This window comes from Lipotes vexillifer, unplaced genomic scaffold (assembly GCF_000442215.2).
Source record: "Lipotes vexillifer unplaced genomic scaffold, Lipotes_vexillifer_v1.1 scaffold414, whole genome shotgun sequence".
NCBI classification, from domain to species: domain Eukaryota; kingdom Metazoa; phylum Chordata; class Mammalia; order Artiodactyla; family Lipotidae; genus Lipotes; species Lipotes vexillifer.
In genome coordinates, this window is record NW_006782864.1 from 864176 (window position 1) to 888958 (window position 24783).

Sequence of the window (24783 nt, forward strand, 5' to 3'; positions counted from 1 at the left end):
TGTGATATATATGCAATGGAATATAATTCAGCCATAATGAATTCAGCCGAATATAATTCAACCATTTGCTGACAGGACAGCAAGTGTCCTGTCATTTGCAACAACACAGATGAACCCAGAGGACATGATGCTTAGTGAAATAAGCCAGACACAGAAAGACAAATACTGCATGATCTCACTTATAAGTGAAATCTAAAAAAAAAAAGAAAAGAAAAAGAAATTGAACTCATAGAAACAGAGAGTAGAGAAGTGGTTGCCAGGAGCTATAGGGGGCAGGGAAATAGGGAGAGGTTGGTAAAAGGGTAAACATTTTGGGTTATAACACGAAAAAGGTCAGAGGATCTCATGCAAAACGTGACTACAGTTGATAACACTGCTTTGTACAATTGAAATTTGCTAAGAGAGTAGAACTTAAATGTTCTTAGAAAAAGAAGAGAAGAATACGAATAAGGAGAAGGAGGAAGAGAAAAGAAACAGAGTGGAAAGCCTGGAGAGTGCAGCTGAAATGGATTAGATTAGATGAAGGGACATAAAAAACCATTATCAGAGCATGTTCAGAATTTCAGTTTTCTAGGAAAAGACCTAGGTCTGCCCACACCTCCTCCTGGAACTCTTCGTGGGCCACTGCCACAGTCCTAGTGTGTCTTGGCCACTGAAACGGTCCTAGTGTGTCTTGGCTCGTGACCTCAGGGCTGGACACACGATTCCTCCTTGAATGTCTGCAGAAGCCAAGGCAGGGGTCTGAGGAGGGTCTGCCTGATGTAAACCCAACTCACTCTCATGGCAACCAAGGTTCAGCCTCCCCGAAGATGACACAAGACGCCGGTCTCCACTCGGGGCCTCCTGATAAGCACGTGCGCCTGGATGCTGTGTACACATGGGGGCTGGATGTCAGTTCTAGGGTATAATTCTGTCTTTATGTGTGTGGTTTAGATTGCTCTGGAGACTTCTTCCTAATGGTAACTGTGTAGCCACATCTTCAAAGCAGGGGTGAAAATCAGCACTGAGCCGGTGACAGACGCGATCAGAAAGAGCCAGAGGAAGACCCGGTCGAGAACTTGAGCTGCGAACTTCCAGTCTTGCACCACCTGCAAAAGAGAGAAAGACGCCTCCCATTCAGGATGCTGGGCAGCTGCTCTGAATTCATTGCAAGGGACCTCAGGAAGAGTCCTATTCAGATTTACAGCCCTGCAGTTTTCCAAACGCACCTGACACATCCCCTGCAATATAGGCTTCCTGGGACCTCACTGACGGTGCCCAAGAAAACAGCCCATAAATCATGTTCATGGGAAAACACTTTCATCACCATTGAGGATGTAAAATTGAAAGAACAGAATCATTGATGCGTTTGTAAACGTTACTGATTGAAATGGGAAAAGCCTGATTTTTACCCAAATAAAAAGCCAGCATCTCTTACTGTGATGCTTCCTGATATGACATAGGAAACAAATCACAAATTTATAAATTAAGAATTTTTGTGGTCACTTACTCAGGACCTCTTTTCCTCCACTCCCCAGGTGGGTGGGTCTACAATGGACACTCCTGGAGGAGATGACAGGAACTGGTGAGGGAGAGAGGAGACCAAGTCCCTCTGGAGGAAGGGAGGCTGGGGAGACTGGGCAGTGGCCAGTGAGGGCAAGGTCAGAGCAGGACAAGCTGCAGGGTCAGCGGGGGTCGGGGGGAGCCTCAGAGACGGGGCCAGCAATCTTTCAAGGGAAAATAAATGTCCCATTTCCAGTATGTGGGGATTTGGTAAAGATGGAACCAAGTCGGACGCCTGCCGTTCTAGAAGGAACATAGAAGCTGATGCAGAACTTGAATGTATTTTATGCACATAGAGGTTTAGAAATAAAACCTTGGGGAAAACCACGAAGAAGACAGATGAAAATGTTAAAACTTTCAAACTTAAGTGGGGGATTATTAACAATGTGAATCATCTTAAATGTTTTGTATTTTCCAAATTCCCTATACTGATGATGTGTTACTTTTATAATTTTTAAAAAAGCTATTTAAATTTTTGTATTAGAATTTCTAAAAGGCACCAGGAACTATATTCAACATACCGTGATAAACCATAATGGAAAAGAATATGAGAAAGAATGTATACATGTGTATAACTGAGTCACTTTGCTGCACAGCAGAAATTAACACAACATTGTGAATCAGCTATACTTCAATCAAGATAAAATTTAAAAAAGAATTTCTAAAAGATATAAAGAAACAAACAAAAAACCCTTAAGGATAGCTGTAATGTTTTTTCTATAGCAGCATTTTTTCTAGTGCTGTCTAAAAATTTTTATCAGTGGATGAAAAAAATGACAAATTGTAAGAGAGGAGAGATACTAGGCAGTGTCTACATGAAAAGTAGAGGATATTTCTAAAAACCCCTATTCTTTCATAAGTTTGTTTATGAGATCAGGATCTTGGCACTAATTTTTACTGATTTTAGAGTAAAATAATTGAACCCTATAAACTGGTGTAAGTATTAACTCATTTTAAGCAACAGACCTGTTTTGGGGCTGAGTATTTATATGTCAAATAATATTTTCCTTCCACAGGGTAAGGTCCATGTAGAGGAGGGAGGGAAGACGGAGAGAAGAAAGATGAGGTTTAACATTTATTTCTTTGTTTGTTTGTTTTTACGGTACGCGGGCCTCTCACTGTTGTGGCCCCTCCCGCTGTGGAGCACAGGCTCCGGACGCGCAGACTCAGTGGCCATGGCTCACGGGCCCAGCCGCTCCGCGGCATGTGGGATCCTCCCGGACCGGGGCACGAACCCGTGTCCCTTACATTGGCAGGCGGACTCTCAACCACTGCGCCACCAGGGAAGCCCAAGGATTAGCATTTATTGACTGCTTACATAATCATGAGACCACGTGCGCTGGGCACACAGTGCATGTTTTATACTTGATGTCACTAATTCCTCACAATAACCCTTCAAGGGAGGTTTCAGAAAACTGAAGTTCAGGTTAAGTAGCTTTTCTCAAGTCATAATGAACATGGGTAGCATCTGCATGCAGGACCGTTTTGAGTCTGAAATCCACACCCTCGTCACATTTTTAAAAATAAATCTGTTTAAATCTGTGAACTAAATATCTGTTGTTACACCATGCTTTTGTATAAATTTAGAAATTGATTCTTTCTGTTTTCTTTTTCCCAAATATGCTGAATAGAGATATCCATCATCCCACTAAAAGTGAGAGATAAATGACCAGAGACCAGGACAACCGACTTAAAATGTAGAATTGAAATATTTTAGATAGAATTAAGTCTACTTATAAGAAATAGTGCTTAATATATAGTTGCTCCTCTTTTGCTCATTCTGTTTTTGTGAACTTCTCCCTGAAAATCCACACTGAAGTCTCTATTTTGTGTCAGGGCTTGTTTTAAGTTTTACGTGTGTCAAGCAGAGAGCTAATAAGGTCACATGTTAAACAAGGACGCATTTGCTGTAAACAGACGTTAAAATCTCAGTCCTGGCTTGCGGCAGTCCCCTCACCTGACTGATGAAATGCTCTTTCTTCACGTGGCTGGAAATGTATCTGATGGAATCCGCAGCCTTTTCCAGGAAAGCGACCAGAGCTTTTTCTCCATCGCTAATCTGCTTTTGTTTCCTTTTCTCGAGGACTTTACCTCTCACTGCCGGTTTACTCTCTTCTTTATCCGGGACAGAGTAGCCATCCACGTGGTCCTTCATGCAAAGTAATTTAGGAAGTTTTTGCAGAAATAGCCGCTTAACCCAGGGGGCCATGGGGTGGTAAGTGGAGGGAGATCTGTGGTGGACATTGATGACAAACACGGTGACGATGATGGACAGGGTGACAAAGACCATGATGAACAGGAGGTACTCGCCAATGAGCGGGATGACCTTGGAGGAGGACGGGATGATTTCTTCAATCACCAGGAGAAACACTGTCAGGGAAACCAAGACGGATGTGGATAAGGAGAGCTTCTCCCCCTCATCAGAAGGCAAGTAGAAGACAAGCACTGTCAGAAAGGACAGCCCCAGGCAGGGGATGATGAGGAAGAGGGTGTAGAACAGGGGCAGGCGGCGCAGCACGAAGGAGTAGGTGATGAACGGGTACCGGTACGCACCGTCTCTCCGGCTCCCCGCCGTGCCCTTGGCGTTGAGGATCTCCCACTCTCCGTTGTCGAAGAAGTCTTTTCTGTCCACGTTCTCGTCTATCAGGACGAGGTCAACCGTGGTCCCGTCGTAAGTCCAGGATCCGAACTTCATGGAGCAGTTCTGCCTGTCGAATGGGAAGAAGGTGACGTCCATGGTGCAGGAGCTTTTGTAACTGGCGGGAGGCATCCACACCACGGTCCCGTCGGATTTCACGATGGCCTTGGTCATGAGCGAGCCTTCGAACCGTCCATCAGCGCTGTCGAAAAACGGTTCACCTGATGGTTAGTTGAACACATATTAACTGTTTTTTTGTTTTTCCCACCGTCGTACTATTTGTATTTTATGACTTTCCTACCACAGGGTCAAACAATATTTCCAAAAGGAATAATTTTCTCGTTAAAGTTGTACCTCCCTCTTAATTACTTTGATACAATCAGGTTTTTCTATTTCTTTTTCTTCTTTTTAATTAATTAATTTATTTATTTTTGCTGTGTTGGGTCTTCGTTTCTCTGTGAGGGCTATCTCTAGTTGTGGCAAGCAGGGGCCACTCTTCATCGTGGTGCACGGGCCTCTCACTATCACGGCCTCTCTTCTTGCGGAGAGCAGGCTCCAGACGCGCGGGCTCAGTAGTTGTGGCTCACGGGCCCAGTTGCTCCGCGGCACGTGGGATCCTCCCAGACCAGGGCTCGAACCCATGTCTCCTGCATTAGCAGGCAGATTCTCAACCACTGTGCCACCAGGGAAGCCCAGGCTTTTCTATTTCTACTCCTAATGCACTTTTCTACTGTGATACTTACTTTTCAAAGAGAACTATGTCAGGAAGCCAGAGAGATTCTGACGGAACTTTAATTGAATGAATTCCACCGTATTCATCTGGATTCCAGCGTAATTTGTGGTCTGTCCATTCCTGTGTGAAATTAATATACTGTAATTTTGCTCTGAAAATTCCAGGTATTAGAGTTTGGAATCTTCACGTTTATGTTAATTTACTAATCCAGTGTTTTATTTAAAAGGGAAATTCATCCACTTTAGACCTTATGACCCTATCTGTGACTCAGGGCAGGTCAAGATACAGTTTGAACCAGCCTGGTCTTTGATGGTGCCCAGACTCTCACACCTGTCCAGTCTGGGATTTCCAAAATTGCCATATCTACCTCACAGTCAAGAGGCTCAGCAGCAAACACCACTGATTCATGACCTATTTTCTCCTAAGGAACAAAAAAAAAGCAAAGATAGCTCTAACTCAGTTTATTCTAGGAGAGTTGGCCCAGTGATATTGTAATCTCATGATAATGGTATTGAGACAAGTGATTTTGAATATCAATCAACAGTCTTGGACAAATATGCATGCACCATGCTAATATGAAACTTCCAGTATCTGCTGACTACTCTTGAGGACATTATAACTTTTATCCAATGAAAAAATATTTCCCAAGAATCTCCTTTTAAGCTCTAATCTGAATTTATTTTGCGAGTACCAAATCCAGTTTTAAATTATATTCCTAATGTTGTTAGCCTCCAGATGCTTGCGTATTTTTCCTTGTAATAGAATGTAATCATTTAGCATGTTTTACAGGGGTTGGTGGATCCAGATTAATAAAACTGACCGTTAATTGATTGAATTATGAAGGATGATGTGTGGATGACCCAGTTACAGCTGAAGTGGACTTACAACGATTTAGGATCTAGAATCTTATGAAATCTGACCTGAAAATTAATTATTCCACTGTCTGTCATGTGGACAGTTGAGGAATGATATAGGAGAATATTAAATGACATTTCAGGAAGTTGGGAGGGTATGCCCAGTGTGAGGCTTCCTGGAGCCCAGTGGTGCCAACTTTGTCATTAAAAAATCAGGAGCCAGCTGATAGATGATTCACTAGATGGTAAAATATTGAAATATGCATGATGCCTGGAAAAGGACGGAACTATACACACCAGCTGAGACATCGCCTCTCTTAGGCAATATTTGTGAGGCTTAGTCCTTGAAAAACAAATTAAAAAAAATATGGGTCTTTAAAAAGCTACGCTCTAAAGGATTAAAAAAAAATGCATGACTACTTGTGGAAAACCATGCATATGAAGACTGACAGTTTAAGAGCCCATTTATCAGGCTTACTTGGTACTCACAAGCTTCTCTCTTCCTTCCTCTTCTGCCCATTTTGAAAAGCAAACATAATTTCCTTCCTATGAATTATTTGTCTCCTGCTAAGGAGGTTTCTACTACCGGCAGCAAGCCTGAATCCCAGAAATGCTGAAGGGAACTCAGAGCAACATTTATGGTTTGTTTTCACTTTTACATTTAAAAATTTTGCTTACAATAAAAGTCACTCTACAGTTCTACAGGCAAACAGTTGGATAATCACTAATGCCATCAAGATACCAGAATAGCTCTGCTGCCCCCAAATTCTCCTCGGGCTGCCCCTTTGTAATCAACCACTCCCATATCCCCAGTCCCTGGCAACCACTGATCTATTATCTGATCCTATAATTTTGCCTTTTCCAGAATGTCATATAATGGAATCATACAATAGGTAGCCACTCCATCCTGACTTCCTTTACTTATCAGAATACATTTTGGATTCTTCTAGGTTGTATTAGTAGTTTGTTCATTTTTATATTAGTGAGAAGTATTCCACTGTATGAATATACCACAATTCTTTTTATCCATTCACCAGGTAAAATATCAGGATTCTTTTCAGTTTTTAATGATTATAAATAAAGCCACTATAAACATTTTGTAGTTTTTTGGGTGAAAACCATTCTTTTTTTTCTCTTGGGTAAATACCTAGGAGTGGGATGGCTGGCTCATAGAGTAAGTGTACGTTTAACTTAATATGATACATACCGGAGAGACTGAATCATTTTGCATTCCCACTAGCAATGCATGAGCATTCCAGCTGTTTGGCATCATCTCTAGTACTGGGTATCGTCACATTTAAATGTTTAACTATATTATAATAGTTGTAAAGTAGTATCTCATTATAGTTTTTACTGTGCATTTTCCTAATGACTAAATGATTTTGAGCATTTCTTCATGTGCTTACTTGCCATCCATCTGTTTTATTCGGTGAAGCGGTTGCTAAATCTTTTGCACATTTTTAAAATGGGTTGTCTGTTTTCCTAGTACTGAGTTTTTAGTTCTTTATATATATGGAAAGTATATTTCTATATATAAAAATAGATCCTGAGCAGGGAGCGAGCTGCAGCCCCACAGGCGATGAGCCCTGGGGACAGACATGCACTCGGGCAGACTGGCTGGAGCTGGGCCCTTACACTCTGGCTCCGTCTTTAAAAATCAGTGTTAAGCGAGCACAGTTAGTGAGTCCAAACCCACAATTCCTCCGCTTGGAACCTAAAGATCTGGAAATCAAATTGCCTGCTTCTGGAATTCAGTCTTCTCTCTTTCGCAGGCACTGCCTGTCTTTACCTAAGCCCGGCTCTACAGCCAAGGAGGAAGTGGGGGAGCTCACATTCTGGGGGCACATCCCAGCAAACGCACACCGGCCATACAGACTGTGCTCAGGGAAGTGGGCCAAGCCCCAGAGGGAGATACTGTTCAGTTAGAAAGATTTGTCTCGCTCACCGGACAGCAAGATGAACAGCTGTGGCCAGAGACAGCACAGAGACAGTGCTTTAGGAGGCTCACAATCTGGGGGGGAATTAATTCATTCCACAAATATGCGAGGCTTATACCAGCACTGAGCAGGGCCGCCTTGCCCTCCTGGCCTGGGGCTGTCTCAGACAAGAACGAGTAAAGTAACTGGCAAACCATCACCACACCCTGTGGTCATTGCCATGAAGGGCACGGTTTGGGTGTGAAGATGCAGGACAGTGAGTGGACAGGGAAGGAGGTTCGGATTTGACGACATCGCAGCTGAAGCAGAGGGTAGGAAGGGGCAGTGGGTGCTGTGGAGGGCAGGTCTGCTGTGGACGCTGTTCCAGGATGAACAGCAGATGTGAGTGGATGGATGAATGAGGGACACGTTTCAATCCTCGAGGAGGATATAAAGACAGCTCCAGTGGATTCAGGGTGTGCTCTCGACCAGTAAAGGAAAAGGGGCAGGTGGGAGTCGTGGTCATTGCCGCTTACTTGGGGGTACCCGAGAGAGAGAGAGAAAGAGGGAGGCCACTGAATTAGAGTTCCACCCCTGCACTGTTCTTTTTTTTGTGGGGTGGGGGGTACGCGGGCCTGTCACTGCTGTGGCCTCTCCCGTTGCGGAGCACAGGCTCCGGACGCGCAGGCTCAGCGGCCATGGCTCACGGGCCCAGCCGCTCCGCGGCACGTGGGATCTTCCCGGACCGGGGCACGAACCCGTATCCCCTGCATCGGCAGGCGGACTCCCAACCACTGCGCCACCAGGGAAGCCCCACCCCCTGCACTGTTCTCCTCTGTGGGGTTAAGGGAGACACTCCTCACCATCTTGGGGTCCTTCTGATGCTAGACCTGGGAAATCGGAGATGCTCTCCCCCCACCGATGTGCCCATCAGAGCGGCTCACAGAATTCCCAGCAGGTTGTGGTCCACCATGATGCTGGCTGAGCCCCACAACCCAGGGACACTGCTCGTCTTAGGGTCAGCTGGGTCAAGGTGAGGGTTCAGAGCCCAAATCCCAGGTCCTGTTCTCTAAGGAGCTGTGAGGCTTTCTGGTCACTTCCCTGCTCTCTCTGAAACCGTGGAGGCATTTGGAGATTGATCTTCTGTCTCTGCCTTCTTAAGGCAGTAGATTAGAAACAATATCCAGTGTTCATGGAGCATGTCCTGGCCAAGATTCCCAAAGCCCTGTACAAACATCAGCTCCACTTTGCAGCAGTCCAGGGCTTGAGAGCTTGTTATTATAGGAAACAGGGGAGCGCAGGGTAGGTCAGGGCCAAATACCAAAGTTAATCTCTGACTGAGAAAAGAAATGGAAACATATTCCCAGTCTAGCTCTCTTAATTCTGAAAAGTGCAACTTCAAATCCATATCATATATATTCCCTTAAAACTGTCTTTTCTTACATATATTACCTGAAATATCACCCATAAGTGTCAAGATAGTACCAAATTTCATTTAAACCTAAATAATAAGACTTTTTAAAACTATAAGTCATGACTTCTTTATAATAAATAAATTCTTCTAATTATTCTTAATAATTAGAAAAAATATTATTATAATAATTAGTAATTCTTAATCCCAAGACCAAAAGATAGTAAGGAACAAATATTCCTTGCTGGTGATTGGCAACCTCTGGGACACCCTTGGTATCTTCAGTTATCTCAAAGTCAGGTGTGAAATTCCTAAAACTGAATTAATGTTGATTCACTTTAAAGACAGCAACATGACATATTATATGTCTCATATTCCCATAATATCTATGAGTTGTCAAGGCCAAGAAATGGGCTTTGTCATTAAGGATGAGAAAGCCTCCAAAGGTGGCACCAGGAAATGACATGTATTGAGTCCCCACTACGTGCCAAGACCACGTAGGAGTCACGTTCATACACACAATCCCGTTTAACCTCCCAGCGACACTGTGAGCTAGGCATTACCTCTATTTGCTAGATGAAGAGACTGAGGGTCAGAGAGGGGAAGTGACCTGCTCAAGTTTATACAGCGAGACTTTGGATTCCTGACTCACTCTGCTTGAATCCACGTGAATCAGAAGACCACATGGGTCTCCTCTGCTAAGGTCAGAGTGAGGCCGTAGAAAAGGAAGGAAAATAAGATGGTGAGGGAGGTCTGAGGTAAATTCCTAGACGTACAAGTGCCATTACAGGTTGTGGAAGGCTTTGGGAACGTGGCCCAGACCTTACGGCAAGGCTGTCCTTTCCTTGGGTTTGTTATGAAATAAACCAGCTTCTTGGTTTTCTCCTGCAAGCCAGCTGCAGGGATTCATCCAATGAGGCCTTCATCATGTTTCTGAACTTTTTGTTGATCTAAATCAGGAATCAGCTGTTGGAGAAACACCACCAGTCTAAGGTGTTGGCCTGGGCAGAGATTAAGGAAGCTTTGTTTCCCCTGGGGTCGTCATGGGGCTAGGATAGCAGCTGGCTCTCAGCGACAGTGAATCTTACTGGTTCACTGGAGTATGCCTCCAGCGGTGCAGGCCCAGTGCCCTCCACCATCCCTGGCACGTAGTAGGTGCTCAGGAAGTGCTAGTTGAGTGAATATACTTGACATCTGTCGTCAGAGTGATTATTCACACGATAACATCTAGGCAAAGGGCCAACCCTCCTGTCATTAAAGAAGGGATATTTTCACCTTCCATCCCCTTTTGGGTACCTATGGTGCAGTTTTCCTAACCTTGACAACGATGAAGCAGAATCTGAGCGGCTAGGGAAGTGAGAATTTCTCATGGAGTTTTAGTGAGTTAATAATCTATTTATGATTTATATGGTCTTGATTACTCTCTGGAAGTACGAAGGAGGAAGACAAATGAGTTTGCAAAATAAAATCAGTAACATAAAAATAGCTCCACATAGAGGACTTTTTCAGGGTGTCACTAAATTTGTGCTTGTAAAGGTCTGTGGTTGAGAGGATAGAAGAGAAATGTCTAGATATATCAGATGAGAATGAAGGAAATAGAAGATACAGCAGAGGAATTGGGTAAACAAACAAACAAAAAACCAAGCATCTCAGTTGCATATGCTATCAGGAGACATGCTTTTGGTCCAAGTAGGTAGAATTTTATTCTCTCTGTGGAAATGAACTAGGGAGCATTTTTCAGTGTCTGAGAGGGCAATCACAAAAGAGGAAGGTTTGGTCATTTTTGTCTTTATTTTGACTGAGGTAGACAGGAGTGATTGGAAAGAGTTTCCTGTAGGTTTGCTCTGGTGTGACAGCGTTGGGAAGTCGTGTTATTGAGAAGCCTATTCAGGTGGGTCACAACTTCTCCACTTTTATGGCTTGTAGAACTTCTACTGATCCTGCAAGAGCCAGTTTAAATGTCTCCTCCCCTAGGAAGCCTTCCCTGATTTATCCCTGTTTCATTGTCATTATTGTAATGACCCAGTTCCTTATGTATATATTTTCCTTATGGTGTTCATCATATTACAGTAGTTATGTTTTACACACACCAGATCCTCTCCTTGAAGCAGGGCTGTTTTGTGCTCTGTACATCCAGGATCTAGCAGAGTGCCTGGCCCTTAGCAGCCTCTCAGTAAACCCTGTGGAATGAATGGAAGATGGAGCGAACCCTAGCCTCATTCTGTCCCACATGTCTTTCTAGACCAACTCCATGAGACGTCCCAGAGGTTGAGGAATCGAAGCCTTAGAAGGCCAGGATTAGGAATCGGACTCTACAGGGACAGCCCTGAGAGGAGCGCCGGACGTCTTCCGCCAGCTCCCTCCAGTCTGAAGAAGAATATGGTTTCTTTATACAAGCCAGGCTGCACCTGATAGTGTGTAACCCGAGGCAAGTCACTCCAGTCCTCCAATCCTCAGTCTTCTCATCTGCAAGGTGGGAATAATAACAGGCCTGTCTTAGGAGGTGGCTGTGAGAATTGAATGCATTCATTCCCGTGACACAAGCGGCAGAGTGACTGGGCACTTGGCAGGTGCTCAATAAATCTCAGTATTGTTGTTGGCTACTCTGAAACTGACATCTGTGTAAAACACTAATGGTAGGTTTTGGGGTTTTTTTGTTTGTTTGTTTGTTTTGCGGTACACGGGCCTCTCACTGTTGCGGCCTCTCCTGTTGTGGAGCACAGGCTCCGGACGCGCAGGCTCAGCGGCCATGGCTCATGGGCCCAGCCGCTCCGCGGCATGTGGGATCCTCCCGGACCAGGGCACGGACCCGTGTCCCCTGCATTGGCAGGCGGACTCTTAACCACTGCACCACCAGGGAAGCCCGGTAGTTTTTTTTTAAACATCAATTTTATATTCTTTTTATCATCCCTTTTCTTCTGTCCTTTATTTTACCTTTTTAGTTTTAAAAAGCTTTTTAAAAAGTATAAAAGTAACATTACGGTGGAGCTCCAATGCCTCCTCTTCCATGCAGCCTTCCCTGCCTGCCACCCAGGCCATAGATTCTCCTTTCTTTTTTGTTGCCACATTGTTTGTGCCACAACATAGCCCTTATTGACTAATACCTATTGTGATGTTCCCACTCCAAATCCAACCTGTGTGAGTGGAGTAGTTTCCTAATGATCTCAGTGGTTTCTCCCATTTTGGATCCTCCTCTAATTTAGAAAGAGGCCTTGATGTTTTGTGCGAAGCTGGATGTGCAGACAAGGACCTAACTGGGGAAAGCTGGTTCCAGCCAGGTGAGGCAGACTCTTCAGTTTCTGGTAACGGGGGTAATGATAACTGCTCCGCTAATTCAGAGAGGTTGAGAAATATAAATGGATAAGAGCCAGGACAACCCATTGCAAATTAATGCAATGAAACCATGTTACTCTCGTTACTTCTATGACATGGGAACCAAAGTCCCCAGCTGGCTTTTCTAAGTGTCAGCTAGCAAGCCCCCAACTCCCCCTGGAGACTTCTCTTGCTCTGTTTTGGGTGTTGGGGGTTTTTAGGTGTTGGAACTCAAAATACCTCCAAATTCCACTTTAGAAAGTGCAAAAGTGGGATAAGTTCTGAGGAATGAGATAGGTATATCGAAAAATACATTTATTTAAATTGTATTTTTATATCTACATTCCTAGCTTATTATTTTCTCCTGGACATTTTTATTTGCGAGTAAAAAAATATGCAGATCCATTTCATAACATGCTAACATACCTACCGAGAAAAGAATCAGAGAACTAGAAACTAGTAATATTTATAATGATTATCCAACTCCGATCAAAGTTTTTGGGTAGGAGAAATTTGATGACACCAGATGAAGTCTAGGGAATGTCCTTACAGTCTCTTTTGTCCATTGTTCCTTATAAACAAACCATTAGCAGAAAGACCTGAACAAGTCTACTAAACCTGAATAGATAACTAATTCATTTCAACATAAACAAGTGAAAAATATTATGTTTGTACATTAAAATTAAGTGAGATAATGAACACATCCCCACTGGAAAGATTTTAAATCTCTGGGAGATGAGGCAACATCCCGTAAAAAACCCAATAATTGCTAACAAAAATAAAAAATAAGCAATTAAATCAACCTTCTCACCTCCTATCAAGGAAGTGCCAATATTTTCTCCTTTACACGATATATGCAAACTTGAATGGTAATTATTTCCTGGCAACTCCAGAAAGAGCAGGAAACAGGCTATGGCCAAGCTAGGAGCTGAAAACAATTCACATGCTTTTCTAGTCATATTAGGAAAACGGAGCTTCATCATTTTGACTTGGGCTTCACCTTGTTCTGAAGTTGGTGGTGAGTGGCCTCTGTCATTCCCTGTTTTCTCTTTCTAGGGAACAACATTAGGGGAAGAGTCATCCCAGGGAGGACCAGGGGAAGAGGGAGAATTTAACATCCCTTATTTTCTTATCCAGCTGTGGTAGCTTAAATGGGGATAAGTTGCACCCTGAAACCTTTCCCCCCCTTTCTCCAAGTAGCCCAGGGACCAGTGCCCTGGACTCAGTGTCAGAGTCACCCTCCTACCTGCCCATTCCAGAAGCAAGAAGACAGAGCAAGGTGTGCCTACGAGCTTCCAGACTGACCTCTGACTCGTGCAGAAGAGAATACAAAAGAATAAACCCTTCCCCAAACACTCCCAAATATCTCTCTGAAGAACTCAATATGCTCTTTAAAATAATTATTTTTCAACAGGAGCCTTTCTCAGCAGAAAAGAATGGGAACAACTGGGGGGAGCTACAGTCCTTGGACTGACAGTTACCTGTTTGAGCCACACATTTGTTGTCATCAGCTGATTCTTTTCATCCTAAGAGAATGAAAATTAAATTCAAATTAAGTGAAACTACAGCAAAGGAAACCATAAACAAGACCAAAAGACAACCCTCAGAATGGGAGAAAATATTTGCAAATGAAGCAACTGACAAAGGATTAATCTCCAAAATTTATAAGCAGCTCATGCAGCTCAATAACAAAAAAACAAACAACCCAATCCAAAAATGGGCAGAAGACCTAAGTAGACATTTCTCCAAAGAAGATATACACATTGCCAACAAACACATGAAAGAATGCTCAACGTCACTAATCATTAGAGAAATGCAAATCAAAACTACAATGAGATATCATCTCACACCAGTCAGAATGGCCATCATCAAAAAATCTAGAAACAATAAATGCTGGAGAGGGTGTGGAGAAAAGGGAACCCTCTTGCACTGCTGGTGGGAATGTGAATTGGTACAGCCACTATGGAGAACAGTATGGAGTTTCCTTAAAAAACTACAAATAGAACTGCCACATGACCCAGCAATCCCACTACTGGGCATATACCCTGAGAAAACCATAATTCAAAAAGAGTCATGTACCACAGTGTTCATTGCAGCTCTATGTACAATAGCCCGGAGATGGAAACAACCTAAGTGTCCATCATCGGATGAATGGGTAAAGAAGATGTGGCACATATATACAATGGAATATTACTCAGCCATAAAAAGAAACGAAATTGAGCTATTTGTAATGAGGTGGATGGACCTAGAGTCTGTCCTACAGAGTGAAGTAAGTCAAAAAGAGAGAGACAAATACCATATGCTAACACATATATATGGAATTTAAGAAAAAAAAAATGTCATGAAGAACCTAGGGGTAAGACAGGAATAAAGACACAGACCTACTAGAGAATGGACTTGAGGACACGGGGAGGGGGAAGGGTAAGCTGTGACAAAGTGAGGGAGTGGCATGGACATATATACACTACCAAACGTAAGGTAGATAGCTAGTGGGAAGCAGCAGCCTAGCACAGGGAGATCAGCTCGGTGCTTTGTGACCGCCTGGAGGGGTGGGATAGGGAGGGAGGGAGGGAGGGAGACGCAAGAGGGAAGAGATGTGGGAACATATGTATATGTATAACTGATTCACTTTGTTATAAAGCAGAAACTAAAAAAAAAAAAGAAAATTGAAACTGTGTGTTGGATTTTGTTTTTTGTCCGAGACTTCCTGAGTCTTAGGTTTGAGGGGTCCAAAGTGAAAAGGATTCTCAACTGAAGAACATTTAAATGGCATTGAGACCCTAAAGCATGATGCATATTTTGCTTAAAATGAAAGATAATAATTAGAGCACGTGGTACTTCACTGTGTTGATATTTATATCAAGTTGCATAACCGAAGGCATGAGGGTGTGAAGTAGAATGAAGTGTTAGCTAAACGGGAGATGGGCTTTGCATGGTTTTCTAGAAGGAATCCTGGGTGTTGAGTCAGCTGCGGGGGATGCGTGTGTGCACTTGTGGTGGGGTGGAGATTTGGCCAATGGCGGAAGATTATTCTGCAACTCTGGGGACCACGGCAGAAGGATTCTGCAGAATCTGGGTTGTTGAAGTTCATGGATTTCCCCAGGGACATCGTGGCAGAAATGTGAGCCCGACAGGAAAATTAGTAGAGAATGTTAAGGTGTGGTGTGTCAGGGAAAGGTATGGGGTCCTGAGGGGATCCGGGAGGGGATGGGGTCACCCAGGCACTCACTCTGGTGCTGTCACCATCTGCTGTCCCTCCCCGCAAGCAGCCCTGCCAGCCCTGGCTCAGCCCCACCTCTGCAGCCCGGCCTCTCACCCTGATGCTCACCTTGGTGGCTCCAGCAGAACTGCCAAGGAGGGTGATGCCCTCCTAGCAGGCACATCCCCCAGCCCCACCCCCCCCGAGGGAAAAGTCCCTCCTCCACGCCACCCACACCCCACCAACAGTGTTGCAATGAAAATGACGTTCTCATTCTTTCCGTGGGTCATTTCACTGGCTTCTTGGGGCAGGTTTTATTTTTAAAACTGAAATGGCAGACATGGGGAAAGAAAACAAAATCACATTTTAGCCTGGAGAATGGGTGAAGGCCATTCTCGGCAGCTGAGGGCCGAAGATTACTCACCACGTCTACCAGCTGAGATATTTTCAACCCAAAATATACTTTTATGGTGTCATTAGATTGTAATACAGGGCGAACCCATTTCTGGTAACCTTGGAATAAATGTCTGAGCAGCGCATCTTCTTCTTCGGCTATGGACCTGAATCCTGCAGCAGCTGTAAGACATGAGGGGACCCGAATTAAGCGGGGAGGCGGGGCGGCTGGGCCCACATCCTCCAGCGGGACATTCTAAACAGCCTGATTCAGCAGAGGCAGGGTTGAGGCTACAAGGGTTCTCTCTAAACACTCTCCATACCCACCCCCGCTCCCTCCCCAAGCACCGCTCAAAGTAGACTCTCATTCTACTTCTTTAACGTTGTATCTGTATGAGGTGATGGATGGTCACTAAACTTATTGTGGTAATGCTTTCATGACGCACGTAAGCCAGATCATTATGCCGTGCCTCCTAAATTTCCACAGGGCTATATGTCAATTACATCCCAATAAAACTGGAAGAAAAAAATAATTAAAAGTAGACTCTATACTTTACGCAGAGCTTTGCCTTCTTACAGGACTTTCTCATCAAGAGGTCAACACCTTGACCCCAGAATGATCATCCACAGCCATGTCTTGCCCCGTGACCCCCTCCTGATGGAGGTGGTCTCTGCCTGCTTGCACTGTGCATCACTGCACCTGGTCTGGCCCCTTCACATCCCTGATCACAGTTTGTCATGCATTTGTCCCTGTCTGTCCTCCCCTCGGGTTCCACGATGGCAGGCACAGTATCTGTGCTATTTGGTGATGTTCATCCGGCACCAAGCACAGTGTCCGGGCACAGCAGGAGCTCATTTGATGTCTACTTAATGAATGAACCAATGAAGGGAGAGCCAGGCCATTTTCCATACGTTTAGCACGTGTTCACAGAACACCCACCACATGCCCCGCCGGTTCCCTCCCTTCCTCCTGGGGAAGTCCTCCCTTACGAAGAGCTTCCCTGGCCAAGAACCAGGTTCTAACAACAACTCTTCCTCCCCAAGTGTACAAAAGCCTAAGAAACACCCTCATTTCAAGCTTTAACACTCAAGCTGAAGAAATGGTTTAGGAACGTGGTCTAGAGGTAAGTTTTGTTTCTTTTCAGTGCTATGCTATCCAATTTCAAACCAGGAAGCTCTTTGTTGTTTTAAACATGGCCCCTTTTTTCCTCTGTCCAGCACCCTCTGAAATCCTACAATGACTCCCTCAGCACATCCGCTTTCCCATAGAAAACCTCTTCTTCCCACTGAGAGACGCACGTGGCTGGCAAGGTCACATGCAAGACACACCCCCACGTTTACCCAATGAAAACCCAGAGAGTCTTAGCGGGAAGAAAAGCAAAATCGCACACATGCTCCACATGTGCACCAGACCTTCACTTTACTGGGGAGCCGTGATTCAAAATGTAATTCAGAATGCTCCTCCTGGGGTGAGCAGGGCGCAGATACAAGGCGCTGCGTGCCGTGGCTGCCTCCACCCTCTCTCTTCCGCTCTAGAAAGCTGGTGAAGATGAAGATGCTGAGGAGTGGTAGAGATGTCACCTTACGTCTGTGCTTATTTACTCAAAAGCCTAACGGTTCTCAAACTTCGAAACTTCAACTACTCTTAGCCAGCAGAGAGGCATCAAGATGCAGGTCAGCGGGTGGCAGCCAGGACAGCCCTCTGTACAGGCCCTAAAACCTTCCTGGAAATGTGGGCAGTGGGAGGATAGGGAATTGAAATTCCCTGAAGCCTTGGAGGGAATAGGCTGAACTTCCCGAATTCCCTACCCACACCTGGGCTTAGCTTCCTAAGCAGCATGGCAGCTCTGATGGCTTCCAGCTCCTCCAGGGGTACCACCCTGATCTCAAACTCCATCATCTCCCTCTTGGCTTCGTGTGCTGCCTCCTAATTGCTTCACTCTTGCCCCTTTTTCAGTCCATTTTCCCGCAGCTAGACCATTGCTTAAAAGCAGAAGAGGTTTATGTCAGTTTCCTGCTCAAACCACCCCCATGGTTTCCCCTCAAACTTAGAAAAACACCCCCAGTTCTTACCGTGGCCTCCCAGGCCCTAGAGGGCGCCCACCCTCTCCCACTCTGGCCTTGCCCCTCGTCCCCAGGCCTCAGCCCGTCTGCACTTTTCAGAACTTGCCCGGGAAGCTCCTGCCCTAGGGAGCCCTGCCTTGCTGACGTCTCCTCCTGAAGAGGTCACTGAGGTTACACCGTCTAAGGATCCTTCCCCACACTGCATATGTACTTCGTATACTGTACCTTTAAATGTGGGTACCTTATCCCGCATCGGAGCTCTTGATGGTGCTGTGTGTCCTTCTGTTTATCGTCTGGCTCCCCTACAGCATGCCAGCGCTCAGGACAGTGCCGGCACAGTGGCTGCCGAGCTGATAGCAGCGCAGTTAGTTGGTATGTGTTTGCCGAGTAGCCTTGGAGAGTTTGGGCCGGAGCTGGACCCCCCAGGAGAAGGAGAAGCAGGGGGGCCGCGGCTTTCCCCCCCACGCCCGCCACCCCCCTCCCTGTGCAGGCAGCCCCTCCCCTAAGGAGGAAAACGCTGTGTGCTGGGCTCTGCGCTCGGCCTGCAAGTACCTGCCTACCAGCTACTCGACATTCTTCCCTGTACAGATGCTAAACGGCGCCAGTTTAAACCCTCCCCTTGTGGCTCCCCTACAGCCAGGACGCTGTGACCTTCCTAAATCCCTGTGTCCCAGCTCAGCCCATGAGAACAAGTCACTGAGGACAACATCTCATAATGGTGGAGGTACACCAGGAAGGCTGAGGACAACTGCATGATGTCTGAACACACACACACACCACACACACCACATACAACACACACACCACATACAACACACCACACACACCACACACACCACATACAACACACCACACACACCCCATACACATAACACACACACACCACGCACACCACATACAACACACCACACACACACCACACACTACACACTACACACCCCATACACATAACATGCACGCACACACACACACACACACACCCCATGGGCTTATTATCTGGGACAGCCCTGCATTATCATCATTTTGGACATGTGAGAAGGATCCTGAGACTGCACCTTGGACCTTCCTTCCTGGCAGGATAACTTTACTGTCAGTTTGGAGGCAGTGGGAGTTGCATGTTGGGAAGGATCTCCTAAGACTATGACCTGACCTCCCCAGCCCCTGCCACCCCCTCTGTGAGGACAGCTGGACCCTACTCTTCACCAGCGTCCAGAGGGAAGCAAGCAGATCTGCTCTCAGAGACCCGTGTGTTTGTTTTGACCCTGTTGCCCATGTCAGAGGGTGAGCTGCCATCTGAGTCAAGGAGGAAAAGGCATAGCTCTGTACTGGCTCTTACGGACTGGATGTGTGTCCCTTCAAATCCATACGTTGAAGCCCTAACCCCCAGTGTGGAGACAGGGCCTCAAAAGAGGCAATTAGGTTCAATCAGGTCATCAGGGTGGGGCCCTAGTCCAATAGGATTGTGGTCCTCATAAGAAGAGGAAGAGAAACCAGAGATCTCTCCCCAAGCAAGCACAGAGGAAAGGCCATGTGAGGACACAGCCAGGAGGCAGCAGTTTACAAGCCAGGAGGAGAGCCCTCACCAGAAACCGAGTTTGCTGGCACCTTGATCATGGACTTCTAGCCTCCAGAGCTGTGAGAAAATAAATTTCTGTTAAGTCACCCAGTCTGTGGTATTTTGTTTTGGTGGCCTGAGCTGGCTAGTACGAATCTGCATTGCCCCAAACAGACCTTACCAAAAAAGAAAAGAAAAAGGCCAAAGGTTGAATGTTTTCTGCCTAGTATCTTCCCCAAAATAGAAGCTGAAGTCACTGATGTTATTGGAGCCGATGTAGAGACAGGCCCAGAACTGTTTCTGGTTTGTTGTTCTTGTAAAATAGAATGTTATGAGGAAGGGCAAGGGCTTCCATGTTGATTCTTTGAGGCTAAGGCTTCAGTAAACATTAGATGACTTTAAGTGAATGAGCGAATGAATGAATAAATGCACAAAAGGCTATAATGGCACTTTCTGTGCACGGGAGACCGGCTCACGGCTCCAGAGGATGTGGAACCACAGATGTTCTCAGGATTTCCAGGACAAGTGGTCTCTTAAGAAATAAATGGATTCCTTCTAAAATATGACACAAATGAACCTATCTACAAAACAGAAACAGACTCACAGACATAGAGAACAGACTTGTGGTTGCCAAGGTGGGTGGGTAGGGGAGGGGTGGAGTGGGAGTTTGGGGTTAGCAGATGCAAACTGTGATATATAGGATGGATAAACAACAAGGCCCTACTGTAGAGCACAGGGAACTATATTCAATATCCTGGGATAAACCATAGTGGAAAAGAATATGAAAAAGAATGTGTACATGTATAACTGAGTCACTTTGCTGTGCAGCAGAAATTAACACAACACTGTAAACCAGCTATACTTCAGTAAAATTTTAAAAATACATTAAGAAAAGAAAAAAGTGGATTCCTGAAAAGTTGTGTGTAAACCAAATTTTTGCTAATGGACTTCTATTTCAGCTTAATTAGACAAGGCCACTATCCTAAGATACATCTCAATGGTTCATTGACAAGTCAGGAAACTGCTCCTGGAAGATGAGTGAGTCTCCCACCCCGCTCTGCCATGGGGGTTTGCAGTCCCCAAAGTCAGCTTCCTGGGGGAGGGATGGGAGGACATTTGTACTCGTAAATAATTTCAGCATTAATTAAAGAGGAAGAAAAGAGAAATGATAAAGACATGAAGACGACAGAGCCAGAAGGGACTTTCATGGTGATGTGAACCCCTCATTTTATGTGTGCAGACCCAGGGGGCCTGCGAGGGGTCACCCAGCGAATGGGGCAGGGGGGCTGGTCTTCTGAATCCCAAGCTGCCATCTTTCCACCATCCCATGAAGTTCACTGAGGATTGAGGAGGAAAAACATTGTTCCCTCCACCATGGTCTTGCTGCCACATAAAAACTGTTCCCACAATTCACTTCTATGAACACATATTGGCTGTTACTGCTTTCTGCTGCCGTGTTGTTAGCACTGCGTTCTCCAAACTGTTGCTTCAAGCTGTCTATCACGGGGAAGAATGGTGCTCTAAAACCAGGTCCCGGGTAGTATTTGCTTGGTCAAGGGGAAACACTCGACCCTGCTGAGGGTGTTCTGTAATCACCCAGCCCGCCACCCCGGAATATCCCTCTGCTGTAGGTGGCACCTGGCAGGCTGCTTTGCTGCGGGGTTGGTTGCGGGGACTCTTGAATGGGCGCTGCTCTGGGGTCACTCTCTGGGGAGGGGGACGTCCAGTGCTTTACAGTCACAGAGCAGAGCCACCCTGCTTCAGACCAGACAAGGGTCTCCCCGCATTTCCCTGCAGCCCCTCCGCAAAACACACACACACACACACACACACACACACACACACACACACACACACACCACACACTATACACACCACATACACAGACACCACACACACACCACACACACACACACACAACACACCACACACTAGGTCTAACGCACGTCTTCAGAGGATGTGTGCTGCCTGTTAGGGATGCTTTTCACTATGTCTTTTGGTAAAAAAGGAATTTTCGTTTCTTCCTGAAACATCTTTCTCCCCCTTATTTCTCTTCTCCCTACTTAATTTTTTAATCTTTTTTTGCTTCCGTGCTGTGCTGCTTGGAGGATCTTAGATCTCCAAAGAGGGATTGAACCAGTGCCCTCAGCAGTGAGAGCACAGAGTCCTAACCATTGGACCACCAGGGCAGTCCCATCCCTACTTAATCTTTGTCTCATTTTTCTTTGTCAAAATCTTTCCCTTGGGACCAGACAAGTGGCCCCGCAGGCAGCGGGCAAGAAGAGGGAGAAACAGACAGCACATGTGTACAGATGGACAGACAGACAGACAGAGATGCAGCGCCCTGCCTGATTCTAGTGATTTCCTCCACGTGGAACTGGGGTGGGGCAGAGGTGCAGGAGGGTGCACTGCTCTTGGCTCAGGACACCAAGTCTCCTGCCAAACTCATCACTCGTTAGAACGAGAGTCCAATGAATATTTATTCAACGTTGAGAGGCCCTGGACTCAGACCCAGAGACAAGAGGTCTGGCCCTGATTCCAGGCTGTGTGATCTCAAGTAAGACCTTTAACCTCTCCCAGTGAAAATAGGGAGCAGTGATGGGGAAGGTCCAGCCACTCACACGCCCAGTGCTTCTAGGTTCTTTACGTCCATGAGACAGCCACAAACATGACCTCTTAATGCCAGTATCTGCTGTTCCAAAGATACACAGAGGGGCTTCCCTGGTGGCGCAGTGGTTGAGAGTCTGCCTGCTAATGCAGGGGACACGGGTTCGAGCCCTGGTCTGGGAGGATCCCACATGCCGCAGAGCGGCTGGGCCCGTGAGCCACAACTGCTGAGCCTGCGCGTCTGGAGCCTGTGCTTCGCAACAAGAGAGGCCACGACAGTGAGAGGCCCGCGCACCGCGATGAAGAGTGGCCCCCACTTGCCACAACTGGAGAAAGCCCGCGCACAGAAACGAAAGACCCAACACAGCAAAAATAAATAAATTAAGAACATTTCAAAAAAAAAAAAAAAAAGATATTGATTTCTTTAAAAAAAAAAAAAAAACAAAGATACACAGAGAGCTCAAGATTGAGATGCACTCTTGATTCAAGAACAGCCCTTCACACCTGGCTGCAGCAAAGAAGGCATCCAGGTAACGGTGACCAAAGCTACCCCGGGACTAGACACTCCCTGGGAGGAGTTTAGGGCTCTCTTGACCCCAGTGAGTGGAATCACGACAGATTTGGATGGGGCGCCCAGAAACAGCTTGAGACAAATTTTTCTTTGGAACCCACGACTTGAGTTTCTGCTCTCTTTATTCTTTGTGTTCCTGTGTCCTTACCTTTCTTCAGGTGCTCAGACCCTCTGCTCTCTCCTCACCCCCATATCAACAACTGCTTTCAGCAAAAGTTTGACAAACTCTCTTATACCAAAGTATAAATAATTGATAAAACTTAATAGATGATAAAAATACAATAAACTAGTGAATATAACAAAAAAGAAGCAGACTCACAGATATAGAGAACAAGCTAGTGGTCACCAGTGGGGACAGGGGAGGGGTATCATGGGGGAGGGGATTAAGATGAACAAACTATTAGGTATAAAATAAGCTACAAGGATATATTGTACAACACGGGGAATATAGCCAACATTTTATAGTAGCTATAAATGGATTATAACCTTTAAAAATTGTGAATCACTATATTGTACACCTATAAGTTACATAATATTATAAAACAACACTATTTCAATAAAAAAAACTTAATGGATGAAACGTCCCATGATTATTTACGATTTTATTGAAAACAATACCATTGTTTATCCTCAGCTAGGAGAGTAAAGAAGTAATTGAAGAATTTCAAACCTCAGCAAGTATGGTTGGGAGAGGCGTATTTTTTGTTTGACACTTTTTGGTATATTTGGGGTTTGCCTTTCATTATCATCACCTCGTCCAAAAAAAATCATACCACAAATAGCCTCTTCTGCCGACACGCAGAGCTAGCCCTCAGGGTGGACTCAAATAATAAATATTTCATGGCTTCCTGCTAGCATGAAATTTCTTAAAACAACCTTGTTTTATTCCTCCTTGCGTCCCACATACTGGAATGATTACTACAATATGGTAGATCTTCAATAAATATTTTTTGAATGAATGACACACGTCATCAGGTGGTAAGAGTGACGGGAAGATGAAGAAGACACAGTCCCTATGTCTGGGAGCAGAGACACAAAGCGTGGCCATGACAGTGATCCTGCCACCAAAACCAGAAATGCAGAGATGAGGGCTTGTCCCTTGTAATTTGAAAAAGGTAGTCTTGTGTAACAAAAAGAAACTATTTTCTTTACAATGAGTAGTCAAGTTAAAGAACTTAAGGAAAGGTGGTGCAGATCTAAAAATAGCAATAGACTCCAGTGGATCTAGAACTACTGACAAATCCCAGAGTTACTGCCGGTTACTACATGGATTTGTTATAGATCAGTGATGGATGTATACAGCTCAGTCTACATTCCCAAACTCTTGCAGCGCACACGGGGAAGACATGTGACCAGGCCCTCCTCCGATTCCAACTTTCTGTGTAACTTACAACGCACAGAGGAGGGGTCAGAGGTGAGCCAGAGGGTTCGCGCTAACTGCCCCTGCTAACCAGGGGGTGGTTTCTCTGTGGGCAGAATGGTAGGAATCAGTTATTTCATAGGATGCTCTCATAATTAAGGCAGAAAAACACCAGACATTAATTGTACAGAAACTGATTATTTTCATGATTAATTGCATGCTAAAACACACAGAAGTTGATTATTATTTTTATGATTGGCAAGTTGCACTTAAGACTTTGCAGAGACCAAATTTAATGATATTTGAAAGTGGGTTTGCCACTCTCTGCACTTAGAAGTGACTGTGTGTTTCTGAACCCTAGGTACGTAGCAAAGGCTACATTTTTGAAGATATAATGACATTCAGGTGTTTATGCCTCACAGGCTTATGACTTTTAATTCCAGGATTTGTTTCAGGACTTGGGCAAATCTATCTCAGTGCCTCTGGTTCTCTATCTGAAAATTACAATAATCAGATGTGGCAAAAATACTAGTGACAAATAAATACAAATTGCTAAAGAAATAACACTGTTTTCTCACCATCTGGCTCCTGGCTCTATATGGTTTCTGGTGTCATGGAAGAGCGTTCT

General features: G+C 45.2%; 1 protein-coding gene across 1 annotated transcript in view; it reads right to left on the bottom strand.

Annotated features, from left to right (window-relative positions):
* Window positions 1-953: 953 nt before the first annotated feature.
* The window catches only part of CHRNB3 (cholinergic receptor nicotinic beta 3 subunit), a 24626-nt gene continuing 796 nt past the window's right edge, over window positions 954-24783 (bottom strand). Inside the window, exons 2-6 of the mRNA XM_007455465.1 lie at window positions 16030-16181; window positions 13888-13932; window positions 4924-5033; window positions 3500-4382; window positions 954-1088 (exon numbers count right to left, since the gene is read on the bottom strand). Coding sequence (XP_007455527.1) covers window positions 954-1088; window positions 3500-4382; window positions 4924-5033; window positions 13888-13932; window positions 16030-16181 — 1325 coding nt within the window. The remainder of the gene's footprint in view (window positions 1089-3499; window positions 4383-4923; window positions 5034-13887; window positions 13933-16029; window positions 16182-24783) is intronic.